This window comes from Manacus candei, unplaced genomic scaffold (assembly GCF_025592945.1).
Source record: "Manacus candei isolate 608988 ecotype Guabito, Panama unplaced genomic scaffold, ASM2559294v1 h1tg000023l, whole genome shotgun sequence".
In the NCBI taxonomy this organism is placed as follows: Eukaryota; Metazoa; Chordata; class Aves; order Passeriformes; family Pipridae; genus Manacus; species Manacus candei.
This window is the reverse complement of record NW_026138071.1, coordinates 18,416,241-18,431,683: the sequence shown is the minus strand read 5'-3', so window position 1 is coordinate 18,431,683 and position 15,443 is coordinate 18,416,241. Positions and strand designations below refer to the sequence as shown.

Sequence of the window (15,443 nt, the reverse complement as noted above, 5' to 3'; positions counted from 1 at the left end):
GAAGTTTACAAGGCTTGAATGGGGCTTCCCCTCCTCAGAAGGGAGGGAAGCACTCTATTCCCAGTGTCACAGTGTAACATACAGGCTCAAATCTGTGCTCTGTGGATAAGAGTTCAAGCTTGCTGTGAACTGTTCAAGCTCAGGCCCATCCCTTCCCTGTCCCATAACAGCAGGCCTAAGGAGCATCATGCCCAACTTCTCTCTACTGCTCCCTTCCTTTGCTACTTCCACCAGCTCTCAGCTCTATAAGCTTAGCTGTTCCTCCTAATACATTAAATCCTACAAGAAGCAAGTCTCTGTCTCTCAGCTCCTCTGCTGCACTACTGGCTCCACAAGAATTCACTCAAAAGGAGAAGCAAGTAGCTGCTCGTTTAGCCTTTTCTTGAGCCTTTCTGGCCTTGGAGGAGAAAACCTAAAGAGCAAGAGCTAAAACAAGTGAGACCATCAAGAAAACACTCACAAAGAGCACAGGTGGGCCGGCAGCAAGGAGAATGCATGCAGAAGGCTAAGGGAAAGAATCCAGGAAAGGAAACTACATTAATGTATTAATTAAAAAAAATCAACTCACCTTGGCATTTGTAAGAACATATCTGCAGTTGTACAGGTCTCTCACTAATTACTTTTTTCCTCTGGCAACAAAAAGTTCACACACCTCACAGAATGAGTCTGACACCTTTAGTCAAGGTTTCATAGTCACAACACACAGCATTAGCTGATGAGTGTTTCTTTGCTTTGCATCTTAAAATAAACGCAAATTCTTCAGAAATGATTTGACTAAGAAAGATCGGGACTCTTAGAGCTTGACACTAGTTCTGTGCAGAGCTGACTGGAAAAAAGGAAGTGATCTAAATGTACATGCCTGTTCTTCATTAGGCGCACTTCTCTCTTCCGCGCGGCCTCCTCTGCCGGCTGCGTGGGGAGCGCTGGGGAGGACGCCATGACCACGCCGGGTGCGATGGTGCTGGTAGGGGCGGTGCGGATCTGGTAGGTCTGCACGTCTCCTGAGGCAGCTGGAGAGACACAGGGAAACATGATGTCAGTTTGGTGACAGCACTGTCACATGTGGTGCGAACAGCACCTCGTCATCAATCCAACTGAGCACTCTGGGCCACAGCACAGGAGGGGTGGCCACCATCTGGGTGATCACTGCTGCCTCAGTCTTAGCTTATTAACAAAGGCAAGGTTTTGGGCATTCCGGCTGAAGAAGTCCTTACTTGTGCTTGATAACTTGCTTTGTCTGGCTGTATAGCTGTGCTTCTTTCTCCCTTTCTCCCTTTTACTTCTCTGGTTTTCGGGCAGTTCCAGTGAAGAATGGTGCAAACACTATTTCTAGCTATGCTATAAATGCCTATCTGCAAAAGGAGAAACTGCATGTGTAAGTATTTGGCACAGAAAAATGGGTGGGGAATGTAGCATTTACTCCCAACAGAGTTGAATGCACTCAATTTCACTACTTCTCTAGACTGAATAAGGTCTTGGGCTTCTCTTTTTTTTCTTTATTGTAATCTAGGAATGTGTTAATTTTGCCTGAGCTCGTAAAAAACTACAGTAACACCTAAAGAAATCACATGTCCTTAAAAACACAAAACCCAGAAGATCAATACAACAATAGTATTTCTCTCTGCTCTTTTCACTGATGCCTGGAAAACTCTTCACTGGATAACTTTCAAATCAACTGCTTTACTATCATAAAAGCAGGGGTACACTTTCTCTGTTATTTTCAATTAAAAAATTTTAATAACTCTCCCATTTTTAATAAACCAAACCATATAGTTTAATACAGTAAAACCCCACAACTTAATCTAAGTTAAAGTAGCCCTGACAAATGAAGGGCTAGACCAAATGATCACTCAAGGCACTTTTCTGAATTGTTATATGATTCCAAGACTCACTGATTAACTACTTGGTGACTAGTTACAAAAGTCACAATAGGAAGAAAGTATGACTTGTAATTGAAAAGGGGAAAAAATTACTAATAAATTTAAGTTTAGAATCAAACAACCTTCCTTCCTATCTTTAATGCTTTGCTTTAAATTTCCTATTGCTGCAGACATGGGAGAACTCAGAGCTCTATCAGTTTTTGCAGAACATAAAAAAATACAGGAAATACAGCATGGAAACTCCAAAATAAATACACTGTTATAAGAAGTAAACCCAAAATATCTACAATTTTATCAATCTAATGGGAAAGGCTCCAAGAAAATGTGACAAATAGCTTTGTCCAGAATTTCCTTTAATAATTTTGGAGACTTATCGTGTCAAAGCTGTTAAATCTGCTTCCTGACACATTTGAAGTTAAGTTGGCAACTTGTATCTGCATGGAGAAAATGTTATACAGAATGACTGGCTGTGAAGTTTCTCACCTTGTACAACAACCTGGTTGCTGGGTACAAGTATCTGTTGTCCGTCTGTGGTCTGTGCATATTGTAAAATGGTGGTGCCAGGTTGGGTTGCAGCTGCATTGGTCATTGTCAATGTCTGGAGACCTTGTACTCCATCTGTGCCATTGTTAGACAACTGTATTGCTCCTCCTTGGGTAATAGCAACTGCAGACAAAAAATCAACACAGCATTTAAGACACTAATTTACTCATTAACTTACAGTATTAAACCTAGATATGGAAGAATACTGATCTGAGTTAAATCCCTTGAACACTTATACACCCTGAAATCACACACATGGCTTTAATTAAAAAAATCACGCTTTGAAAGTAAGTTTCCAATTTTTTGTGAGCCTACAACCCTCCCCCAGGGAATACTTTTTAATTTGTTAGTTAAGATTTTCTTCTTGGTTGGTTTAGGTCTTTTTCTCACTTCTTACTTTTTTATTCTCATCTGAAATTCCTCTCCTCTTCCATGCTTTATGCCCTTCTGTCTCCCCTGCTGATATTGCTAACCCATCTTGTGTTTCACTTTCTTCTTGCTTTGTCATTTTTTTTCTTCCGATTGTATCCCCCCTTCTCTACAAGCTCCTCAGGCCCTCCTTATCAGTTTTTTCATTCCTAAAGGTCCAGTTTCCTTCAAGCAGTCTTACTTTGCTGGTTTTTTTTCTTTTCCCTAATTCTGTTATGCAGGTATACTGGGACATCAACCCTCATTCGTGATTCCACAGAATTTCACTGTATTCCTATATACACACACCCCCCAAAATCTCCAGTGTCTGCACAATTAACTGTAAGTATTACAGTTATAGGATCCAGAATTAACCAAATCCATTTCAATAAAATAAAGCAGGGCACTAGGCAAAGTGGTGAAGCAGTAAACAGAGACAGAAAAATTTAAAGACATTTTAAGAGAAAGATGGAAACAAGTAGTTCTTCCTCCTTGTTGTGTATTTAACACCGTAGGTGTTTGTGTGAGACAGCATGTCACTTCTATCTTTACTGATGTATCCTCAATCCTTTAAGTCAAAGCACTATCTTTATTAAATCCAGTGAATAAAGAAAACATAGAATGTATGTTCATTACATATTTCAAATAAAGTTGTCAAAGTTCTTATTTTTTCAGGACTTTCTAAAAATGTAATTACAGACTGTAATGACATTTCTATTAATGCGGTTATAGTTTTGTGAACAAGTATTAACAAACTGCAAAGAAAAAAAAGAAATTTCTGAATAAGCTCATCTAGTTCCTGAAGTGAAGAAGTTTATAATAGCATTATGGTTAGTTCCTATTTTGCTTCAGGATGCATTAGCTGCACCAAGTGGCAAACAGTCCCAGAATGTTAACTGAACCTTTCGAATACTTACAATAGGAATGTGTTTAAAAGGCATGGTTATCAGTCAAAGTAAAGCCATCTTTTTTTCACCTCCTGCTTTTTCCTAGTCCAAACAGTTATAGAAATAATAGTTCTTCATCTTCTCATCCCCACTTACTAGCACCACTGAGAAATTCAGACTACATACTGTACTGCCCACTGCTGGTTTGGTAAATGGGAGTTGGCACCGTAACAGTGGCGATGGCAGGTGCTGCTGTTTCCTCTTCAGACTTTTCTTCTTCAATCCTTGGCACTCCTGGGGCGTCTGAGGACAAGTCATTCAAAATTTTTCTGGCAAAGACAGTGTGTTGTTGAGATTTTAATAAAAATCGGGAGAAAAAATATTCTAATTGATACACAATGCTGGAGAAAACTGTAAAGTGCAGTAAGCCAGCAAGGAAAACATGGGTGCACAATGAAAAACACACACTACCTTCAAATTCTTATTGGAGAGGATTTTTCAAAGTGCCAAACACAGATGGGCAGCACAGAACAGCTGTGCTTCTCAAAACCCAAGATACAGCTATCACAACCTTACCTTTTTCTTAAAAATATGTTTCTCTGATCCATTTTTACTTGTTTCCTGATTTTAGCTACATAAAGATCTAAAGAAAGCAAAAAGACATACAACCCTGTCTCCTCACTTACATTAGGGGAACTGCTCCATTTTAGAGACTGTAAATGCCTCAGCCAGAGAGTTGAGTACAAAGGAAGGTAGCAAAATGCTTATAGAGAGCAACCAGTTCATAATAACACCTGCCTGGGAGACAATACCCAGTCACACAGTTATGCAGTTATGTTCACAGGTGTCCTGTCTGAGAAAGTTCTGAGATTAGCATGGGTAAAGAAAAGAAAATGTTGTTTAATTAGTTCCATGAGTTCATCATCCAAAGCCAAAACTGCTAGAACATCACTGCTGCAGGCCCTACTGAACGTGACTGTATACTGACCATAGCAGTTACTGCAATTTGCATCACTGAGATCAGACACTGGCCCTCCTCAGAGGACTGTCAAGCCTCTTCACTGCTGGCATTTTCTATTATGTCACTGCCAAAATGCTGCTTAGGTAAAGGGCTCCTCATATGTTTTCCAGTGGATTGTCACTAGAACTCACTGTGGGATGAAGCAAACACAGCTGCAGAGCTCAAGTTCCAAGACAACACTAATTTCTTATATATGGCTTCTAAAGCTGTGGGAGCCAGAACATGTGTATGGAGCTATCTGGGGAGAGCAGTCATTCTGCTAAGCAGCTTGACAAACAGAGCTTTGCCACTGCAAAAGTGGCAAGTACATGCAAGAACCCCAGCACTGCACAAAGACTCCACTGTGCCAAGCACCACTTGGACAAATAAAAAATTCCCACCCAGAAGAGTTTGCAATCTAGGTGTTAGACCAGAAAATCTAGGGAATGAAACAGAGGAAAAAATATGGAGAAACCAGGGATGAGGCAGAACAAACCTCAAAAAGATAAAAAAATCACTTTTTAAGCTCATGTCAGTGTGACCTGGTGGTTAAAACCTACCTTTGCCATCATAAAGATGGATTTAGACAAATGGTAAGGTGGCTGCTTTACAAACATAGCAGCTATGAACTGACATGGGGAGTACATGATGTGCTTTAGTAGTAAAATCACAGTGAAGTTTCTGAGGAAAAGGTATATACAGCTTTCAATTCTGTGAGAATATCTGCACCTATGTTGTCTCTGGGCAAGCAGCTTGAATAATGCCAGCTGGGAAGTCACTGAACACAGCAGTGATCTGGATCAGCCTTTCTGACTTGACCTACACCAGGCCAGAGTCTGAGCTGTCTATACAAATATTACAGTTACAAAGTTTTGCTGATCACCAGGATCTGGTTGGAAGACAAAGGCTGTGCTGTGGTATCAGTGCATGCAAAGGAGTCCGTTTCAATGAGAAATCACCAGGCACAAGTACCCTCTTCTCAGTTTTGCTGCTTGTTTACTTAGCTCTGTTGTCTCACCATATACAGCCATTCTTCCATATATAGTAAAAACAAGTGTCTCCCTGAAGAAACAGACTGCCAGGAGTCTATGGCAGCCTTGAAGTTAGCAACACTGGTCCTCACAAATAAAAATATTTTCCCAGATCCATCATGGTTAGGGATCTTCAGCAATTATTTTCACTACCTTCAGCAGAACAGCCTTGAAGGCAGCAGGAGAAGATAGAAAATAATCTCCAAGTGCTAAAAAAATATCATGGTTGAGATATGCTCAGGCCTAGAGCCTAGCTTGTACTTTCTAAGGCTATGCTCAGAAAGAAAAAAGGAGCATCTGAGTTTTCTGAAGCAGCAAGAATCCACAGGTCATTTAAAACCTACTGAACTCCAGAGCTGTTCCTTCATGCTATTTAGCATATTTTAATAATGAAAATGGGATTTAGTACAGGCCCAAAAAGCTGTACAAAGACTTAATTAATCAAGTAACATATGACTAACACCATGTGAAGGAGCACCTCAGTTCGTTTTGCTGCAGAGGTATTTGCCATGATAACTAAAGACACTAGATGCCTATCACTACATTCAACTCATACCCTGACTTCTTAAACTTTAAACACGAACAATTTTGCTCAAGTAGAAATTTTCTGAGACACAGAACATGACATGTTCATTGAAAGTCTCATGGGAGAAAGGAACTAAGTTTGACTGCTGCTAGCACTTCAACAATAAGTTGATTTTCTGCAGACTAGAGATTATACAGAAGCCACTTCTTGCAAAGCTTTGGTGTATTTCATGTATTAAGTACTCATTAAAGCTATCTCTAAGGCACCTAGCACAATGATACTTCAATGTTCCCCAAATGTGGCAATTAGCATATTCTCAGCTCACTTCTGTCTTAACTAAGTGTGACACCTGAGGTTTCTTCCTCCTCCTTCTATCTGCTGATCTCTTTACATCCTATTCCATGGACATATTCCATACTCCAATTCCAAGACATTGCAGGAGATATTTAGAAGATTTCAGTTAAATGGTCAACCTAAAAATATTCATACAATCACACTGTTTGTCTCCCCATGTGAACACACCCATCAAGCAAAACACTTCTGCTTTAACCTCTGTACCTGTAGGAGGGTCGTCTGGAAAGAATTTCTCTTCGTTTCTGTGAGTCTGTGACACTGTCTACTGATTCCTGTGAATCTTCACTTTCTGCTATAGTGGAGATCTGTAAATAAGAACAGCAATCAAATTTAATAAGACACTTCCAATGTCTTTATATCAAGGAAATGTTGACATCCTGTGAAAAACACTACAATGCAAGTAATCCTACAGTGCTTCTATCTAGGCAATGAACATAAAGAACACATGGCTTAGTAACAGATCCAGTAAAGGATGACCACAGTCAGTCATCTACCCATGAGAATGTCCTTTATAATTTAAATACTCCAATAAGAAAATAGAAACAGTAATACCATACATTTTTGCCTTCCATGATTCTTTGTTTCCATCCATTGTAAGTACAGAAAGATAGATTTTTTAGTAAAATTTAGGGAGATAATAACTAAAATCAAATTAAGAGAGCAAAAATGTTTGGAAACAAATACTGAAGTTGAGAAATATAAATTATAAATAATGGGGTAGATATCTTAGAGAAAGACTGCCTTTTGGGGGGGAAATTGTCAGGAAAATGTCATACTTGATGCTAAAAAATAATGTAGTGCTGCAATTCTGAACATCTGTGCTAAAAAAAGGAGACATGTTAATGTAAGAAAGCTAAAATGTTTATATCAATCATATTTAAATAATTTTAAGTTCAAAGTGTGCCAGAAGTATAAAACCACCTCCAATACCTAAAAAGAGATACTGTTTTCCAAAAGACCACAGTCACATGACAAAGCTAGCGATGCCTGTGTGAGAAACAGAGCTCGCAGCCTGACATTTTATGCACTGTAGAGAAGATTCCTAGAGGCTCAAAAATCTTGCTGGCACCCACATCTCAGTTATCAGATAGAAGGCCTGAACAGGTCCAAGGCTGACTGTGAACTACTGGGCTCTGAGTATCAAAACATGCTAGATTTGCATTGAACCAGGTGAGTTCCAAGCATTGTTTCATTGTCAGTCTCTTATCTTCCACCTCTGGGCTAGTAACATTTGCATTTATCTAAAAACTGCTCACCTCTGATAGATTAGAACTCTAAACTTTTGACTGCAATGGCTGAGGAGGGTAGAGCCTGCCACAAACTCAGCACTGAAGGTGATAAGGAAAAACAAAGATTATTATCAGAATGGCCTAGGCTTTAAATTATGCATGCCTTATTTTTTCAAATAATACCCAGCTGAATACCTGTATCAAAAAGTCACAATGTCTGCTCTTTAAAATTAATCATTTTTTGAGCTCAGTGTACTAATAGCAAATGAATAGTGTACAGTCCTTGCCCTGTGTAGCTGCTATATACCAAACAATTTCTGCATTCAGTAACACCGAGCTTCAAGCGGTTAAAAAGAAAGTTAGAGATTTTAAAGATTTCAGACTACTTGTCTCTTATGTCTTCAAGTTACTTCATCATATTGCATCACCTGCCTTGCTTTCCAGAGGGGAAAGACTTTACAAAGCACAAAACGCTTAAGAGGCACATTTTAAAACCATTTCTATGTAAGGACTGATAGGTGTATTTTAAGCACCATTAACATATAGACATCTGTTTTGTAGACCAATGCAAATATTTTCTGTGTAGCAAAGACTCTCATCCCAGAATACCAGCCTCATTAATATTAAAGATTATATTATGAAAAAAAAATTTCCACGCTGTTGTTCACTTCAGAATAGTACGAACTCTTACTCAGTAAAGTTGTATGAAAATATGATAGAGAGAAAAAGTAGAGTAATACTGTAAAATAAACCATGAAGCTGTTAAACTCACCAAACAAATTCTAGAGATAAATGAAACTCAGCAATGTTTGACAGTAAAAGTGCTTAAACCAGAACAGGAAAAAAGTCACAGAGCAGCAAAAACTGTACAGATTTTGCCTTCAACATGCTCTTAAATTTTATATAAGCAAAAACACAATCCAGGACACAAACACATTAGAAACCAGAGCAATGACAGGATTATTCCAAAGGCCCTATTCACGTACTAGGAATTTCTTCAGTCAGTACCTGAACTGTCTGGACCTGTGGAGACTGAATAACTGATGGCTGGGCAGCCTGAATTACTCCATGCACTTGAACCGTCTGCCCATTGGGCAGCTGAACTAAGGTCACTGTGGGCGCAGAAGACGTTGCGTGAGCTGCTGGCATAGATACCTGCAAAGAGGAGACATTGAGCATAAATTAGGTTATTGCAAAATCTCCTTATTTCAGTACATGTTCTGGTGAAAAACTCTCTTCTAGACCCCAGTTAGATGACCCAAATGTTTCAGCATAATATAAAACCCCCTGAACTGCCTAAGCCCAACACCTGACCTACTTTACAAATTAATCTAATGCAGAATTTCTGCAGGCTTAAAACATCATTTGTAAAATCACTGACAACTGCTTCTATCTTCAGGTAACCTGAAACAAACACATTATTATCTTTCATTTACTTCAGTTGGATTCTGCTAGGACTTGGGTGTACTCCTACAGACACTGCTGAGTCAAAGGCAGAAACATATGGGAGTGGAGGTATTTTAAGTTCTCCCTCAAGAAAATGAGAAGTGTCTGCCAGATGCCAGAAGTTAAATTTTTTAGGGAATCGTACATTTCAGACTTTCAACAGACTGAACTGCATTGATTAGCTGGTAAAGTCCATTTAAATGAAGAAAAGCGACCATGTGTTCAGACAGAAAGCCAGTGAGTTTGCAGTGGAAAGAAGTATTTTGTAGGCAGTTATTGTGATTCGGTGCAACAGATCAATACAAATTCTAGTCTTAAGAGTTTGATGAAGAATTGCCCATGTTTTAAACTCTCAGTTCTTGAACACAATTGTGTTTCTCCAGCACGGACCCGCAGCCATAGCAGCTCTGCCAACAGGGATACACCAATGACTTCAGCATGGTAGGTGAGCATGTCCTGCGCAGGGGCTTGGGCTCTGAGCACAGCAGTACCCACACAAAGCTGTTCATGTCTCACTCTGGCAGGTCATAATTACTATCATGGGCAGCTGGAGTGCCATGCACCAAGGCTGCTGCATGGCTGGACCACTGCCCTGGTGCACATCCAGTACTGAGCAACTGTCTGGTGCCATGATGCACGTGTTCAGGGCTGGGGGCTCCTGAAGGACAGGAGGGTGCCAGGGCTGCCGTACCCTCACACATCACAGCCCTCAGGGAAGGACTGCAGGCAAGTGGGAGCTGCTCTGGCAGGCCCCAGCCACGTCACAGGTCACTGACTTGCCAGCCTTCTTCTAGACACCCAAGTTTGGAAAATTTAACAATCCTCCAGGGTTCAACAGCATTTTAAAAACATTCAATCCCTGTAGCTCCAGAGTGAGAAGGAGCTGCACTGCTGTCCTACCTAATCTCAAAGGGATAGCTGCTATGTACCAGATGCAGAAGGAAATCCTCTGCTGTCCCCGTGAACACGTGGTTCTCAAAAAGCTGCAACAGCTGATATCTGAATTTCCATAAACATTCACCACTTACAATGAAATCTTGTTTAACAACAAAATTAAAGGGAATTACATGTAGACCTCTCTCCTCCACAGATGTCTCCCTAATCCACCAATTTTTGTTTGCTTTTACCTTCCTTTTTCAGGAGAACAGCTGCAGCATTACATGGTGGTACTTAACTCACATCTGAGAGAAACTAGGGCTGGGATTAACACGAGCACTTTCCTCTGGCAAATTATATTCCTTTACCAAGCGACCTTTTTAATAATTCTTGTCTGACTAAACAGTCCTTGGCAAAGCTGATCAACTGGAGGCCAATGTGGTTGGATTAAGCCCACAGCAGAGTGTAACTTCCGCAGATGTCTCTGATTCATACCTTGTGGAACTGGGACGAGTTTCCTTTTGACTCTGAAACTACCCTGAACTCACTAAAAATGCAGCAATTAAACTAAGCTTGCAAGAGGGGTGACCTTACAAGAGATAATGAAGGAATTAAATTGACATAATTAGTTATTTAGATTTGGCTAAGCCTCTGAGGGCACTCCCTAAGGCCAAACACTTCCATTTCATATATTAAAAATATAATAATGTAACACTGATGTGAACAACAAAAGGAATTATGTTTAGACTGTTGTATCACCTCCACAAACAACTGGGGAGACACTGAGGTGCAAATAGTACAGTGAATGACAACATAGTGGTTCACATGGATTTTAACCATACTTGTATAGCTTTTTCTTACTTGGAAAAAATTCTCATTCAAGTACTGGGGTAATTTTTTCCAAGTAAAGTGCATTCAAGCCAGTACATACTTGTAAGTTCAGCTCCCTGGAGGTTAGTATGTTAGCATACAAATTTAAAAGATTCTTACTTCTTTGGACTCAAAGCATATCAAGTGTGAAGCAGTTTACTGGTTTTGCATGAGAAATAAACTACTTCCACTCAGTTCACACTGAAGTGTTATTCACACCACCTACATCCTGTGCCTAAGTTAGACAGTGAGAAAACTGCCCAAAGAGGCAAGCTGGTGGAGGGCAGCTGGTGGCTTGTAAATTCACACTACAGCTTCACCCAACAAAATCACCCTGTGCATTTTAACAGCTCCAATCCCTACACTATCATTTGAATGGAAGTGTACGATCTCTGGATTACCAAAAGGTGTAATAACTTTAAAAAGACACTAATAATTTATAAAATGATAAGTGATTTAACATTTATGACACTTAAAAGACACTCAGTTCTGCAAACTATGAGATCTAAAATACCTGTTTGTTCTCTGCAGACTATAAATAGTTTTAAAATTAAATGGTTACAGAAAAGAGCCAAGTAGATTTTGTACTCATACAATGGAGTTGCTTCTGCCAACCATCAGTGTATCCACAAATGAAACTAGGTTTCAGAATCAGAGATGTAGCTGGGATTGCATTTATTGTCTCTCCAAAATAAGGTGGGGATAACAAATGATCTACTTCTGTACCTCTAAATAGCCAACAGTTCTGTAAAATTCTGGAGACAACAGGATAACATGAGCTGTCAAATGCCAGGTTATTCCACTTTATTATAATGCTTATCCTATCTGATAAGATGTTGTACTTGTTACATTACTTATCTATATTTTCAGTTTGTTTTCTTCAGAATTAAACTCACTACTATAGCCAAGCTTTTAACAGAAAACATAACAGCAAGACAATCCAGTCACTATAAAAAAGACATAAATTACATGAACTGAAAAATATACCTTTCAGTGGAGTGGTTGTGGTAAAGAATGCTAGAAATATTTTCATTCGTTATTGTGTTAACATTACACAATTTACATACACACAGTTCTTCAGAACTAACACAGCCTAGTGTGATGGGAAGTTAAAAATCTCTACTGCTTTAAAAATATGAAGACAAATATTAAAGGAACCATAAATCGCACCTGTTTCAGAATGGTATCAAAGGAATCTTCTCTCAGGCCCGTGTGCAGACATTATCCCTCTTAAAAATATTATCCATTAGGTAAAACTATTACACCATATGATTTTTATACCTGGGCTAACGTTGCAATCTGTGGTTGTGCCTGTACTGTCATCTGTTGGGTTTCTGCCTCTGTACCGGCTGCATCTCCACTCTGCTGGTTCTCTGCTCCAGATTCCATGGTCATTTAGTTACCTACAATCACAATATTTGTTGTAAGTCTGGGTTGGTATGCAAGTCCATTATTCTTGGTGGATCTGGTAGCAATCACTGCAGCTGAATTCCCATCACTACATGCTGTTTTAATTTGCTTATTAAATCTTGCCAAACTGTTAGCATTGAGGCAAATATTTTTCATGCCAGGTGTCTGCCTCAGGTTGATTTTTCTGTGTGTAATGTTTCTGAAAAACAGGCCCAGTCTCCTCCAACCATGAGATCAGAAAATATGCATTTTGCTCATCCTAAAAAACCTGCTTGAGCAATGACACTGTGATGACCTAGCACCTCTGCAATTTGGAATAACGACCGGCAGTGTGTCAGGAAGGGCACGCCCTCAGTGCCAAGGTGACGATAATGCCCTGCTACAGCCCTCCCTCTCCCCCCAGCTGCAGTCTGCAGGTAACCAATGGCAATTGCTGCTGTGTTGGGCACTCAGTTTTCAGTGTTCCTTCTGTCTGAACTAAATATGCAACATCTCCATGCCATACACACCAGAGTGCGTATGGCTCTACATCACAGCAACTCAGCCTTTTCTACCCAGTAGTTTTAAAGTCAGTATACACACAGATGGAAGCCACTTCTACTTGAATCTTACTGCAAATGTTTTTATCTTTAGAGGTACACAGTAGTTTGCTATGACCTAAGTTCTGTATCATTTATAGCTCCTAATATGCTTATATTTCTAAGCAGTAACTTAGCAAACCTAGATCACCAGAACACAAAACTCTATAAAAAGAGGTTGCATAACTTTGAAATCCATGCATGTAGGCAGAGTGCAATGACTGTTAAAATTCTGCACTGATCTGTGAACATCACTTTTCAGTTCCTCTTTAACTACTTATATGGAAGTATTTGATATAAAAAAAACCCCTTCAAAATACAAGGAAATGTTCCCAATGGTGATTTAATAATACCACTGTAATATACAGAACTCCAAATACCAAATATTAAGAATGAGTATTACCTCCATAGCCACAACACTAATTCTGTGTACCACCCTGTGCCGCCAACCTACTCAGGCCTCTGCCTACCTTAAGGCAGCACACCTCTCTTCGGAGCTGGTGTAAAACAATTGGTAGAACATTTCTGCTTTGGGAAAGGGCCTGGAGGCAGAGGATGCTCAGATCAGAAGAAAGATGGAAAGAAGCGGAAATGCCCCTCTCAGCTTTACTGGCCCCACCGAGGAAAAGACTTAAAAGTGTCAACACAGGTGGTGGCATCATGTCTGCACTCAAGACATTTCATTTCAAACATGAAGTCAGGGGTACTGCCATTTCCATGCAATGCTTCAGTATTACAGGTAAGAGAACACCCTTTGTACTGCCTAACGCAGTACAGTCACACCTCAACTCTGAGCATAATATGAAATGTCTGTCTTACAGTAAATGATTGCTAATCAACAAAGCTAAAACAGTGTTTCAAAGTAGTAGCAGCATCCTACATCAAAAGAAAGTCAGTCAATGTATACAAATCAAAATCTGTATATTTAGTATTCAAAGTGACTGTTCAAGTGAGCTTTGGTGTGTGTGTGTATGAACACTGAAATGTTTAAGTATCAAGTATTTAGTCCGACATCAGTTTAGAAACTCTTGAGAAACGAAAAGGAGAGGAATTAAACCTGATTTTCCTTAAAAACAATGAAAGAAAACATACAAATATTTTTGAAAAGGAAATTAAATTTTCTAAGCACTGGAATTTTGTTATGCCTCTTTCTGTTGCCATGATTTCTGTGCCACATAAACCAAGTATCAGTCTGACAAATGCTCAGAGATAAATAATACTCTACCTATACATATATATTTGTAAAATGGTTATGAAAGAAATTAATCGTAAATTCACTGCATATTAGTCTAGATATTATAATTTTTCTAAGAATTTCAAGAATAGCTTGTGTCCATGCAAATACAATAATCCCATTCTTTCCTACAGCACCAAGCCTTCCCCATGTTGCATTTCATTACTCCTCCTGCCCCATCTGCAGTGTCCCACCCTGGCACTGATTTCCCTGGCAGCCACCACACCAGGAGTTATGAATTGGAGACGGTGATCTGAAAGTGTCCTGGTGGGGAACAAGTGTCCAGGGCATGGACAGCACATGGGAGCAAAGGGAGCACGCTTTTCATTTCTCCTTGCTTCCCCACTACTTTCCATCTTGTCAGGAGAGGACACCTTCCCCCCACACACTTCGAGAAAAGATCAGTAATTGCTCTAGTTGAACCAAGTATTCTAAATGAAACTAACTGAAAAAACAGTTAGGTCTTAGCAACCAGAGCTGGAAAACCAGAGACTGCTTGCCTAAAACATCCTGGCTATGAATGCTGAAGACCAGCGAAGAAAGCTGGTGACACTACCTGGTTAGAGACAGTTTAACTCATGACTTATGTAATACACAATTTTCCCTATTAGTTCAAAAGAGGCAGTATTATACTTACTACTACTTTTTATTAATAACATAATTACTAATGATCTGAAACTCTGGAGGTGAAGAGCCAAATAGAGAAACATGGTAATTTATTTTGGCTAAACCAGGACTAGAAGAAAAAGAGTTCAGCAGAAGATAACTAACTGTACCAGCTGAATTTACACTGTGACAGCAGAAGACAGAATAAACACAAGCAGTTGCAGAATGCAATGAAGAGACTAGATAGATTTTTATTATTTACCCCAGAAAGGAGAGAAATGCTTCAAACACTAGAAAATATTAAATTATTAACAGAATAAGTAAACTAGAAACATGCACTGACTATAAAAACAGCTAAGCTTAAACATATCAAATTTAGAAGTATAAAAATGAAAAATTAAAAATATCTATTAAAATTATGAAAATTGATATTTAATGTACTACATAAATAGAGCAATCATGCTACTCATGATAAGAAATTTATTAGGATTCAAATGGGGGTTAGACATGCACTTGGATAACAAGAATATCCAAGAATATCCTGAATTAGTGCAGTTATTTAGTA

At 39.3% G+C, this 15,443-nt stretch overlaps 1 protein-coding gene across 2 annotated transcripts in view; it reads right to left on the bottom strand.

Moving 5' to 3' along the window:
• CREB1 (cAMP responsive element binding protein 1) overlaps positions 1–15,443 on the bottom strand; it is a 38,086-nt gene that overhangs the window by 8,615 nt on the left and 14,028 nt on the right. Inside the window, exons 2-7 of one of the 2 annotated variants that reach the window (XM_051786896.1) lie at positions 12,332–12,453; positions 8,867–9,013; positions 6,834–6,934; positions 3,905–4,047; positions 2,364–2,546; positions 856–1,010 (exon numbers count right to left, since the gene is read on the bottom strand). In XM_051786896.1, the coding sequence (XP_051642856.1) occupies positions 856–1,010; positions 2,364–2,546; positions 3,905–4,047; positions 6,834–6,934; positions 8,867–9,013; positions 12,332–12,445 (843 nt within the window). In that variant the 5' untranslated portion in view covers positions 12,446–12,453. The remainder of the gene's footprint in view (positions 1–855; positions 1,011–2,363; positions 2,547–3,904; positions 4,048–6,833; positions 6,935–8,866; positions 9,014–12,331; positions 12,454–15,443) is intronic. The other variant, XM_051786897.1, reaches the window with a different exon arrangement.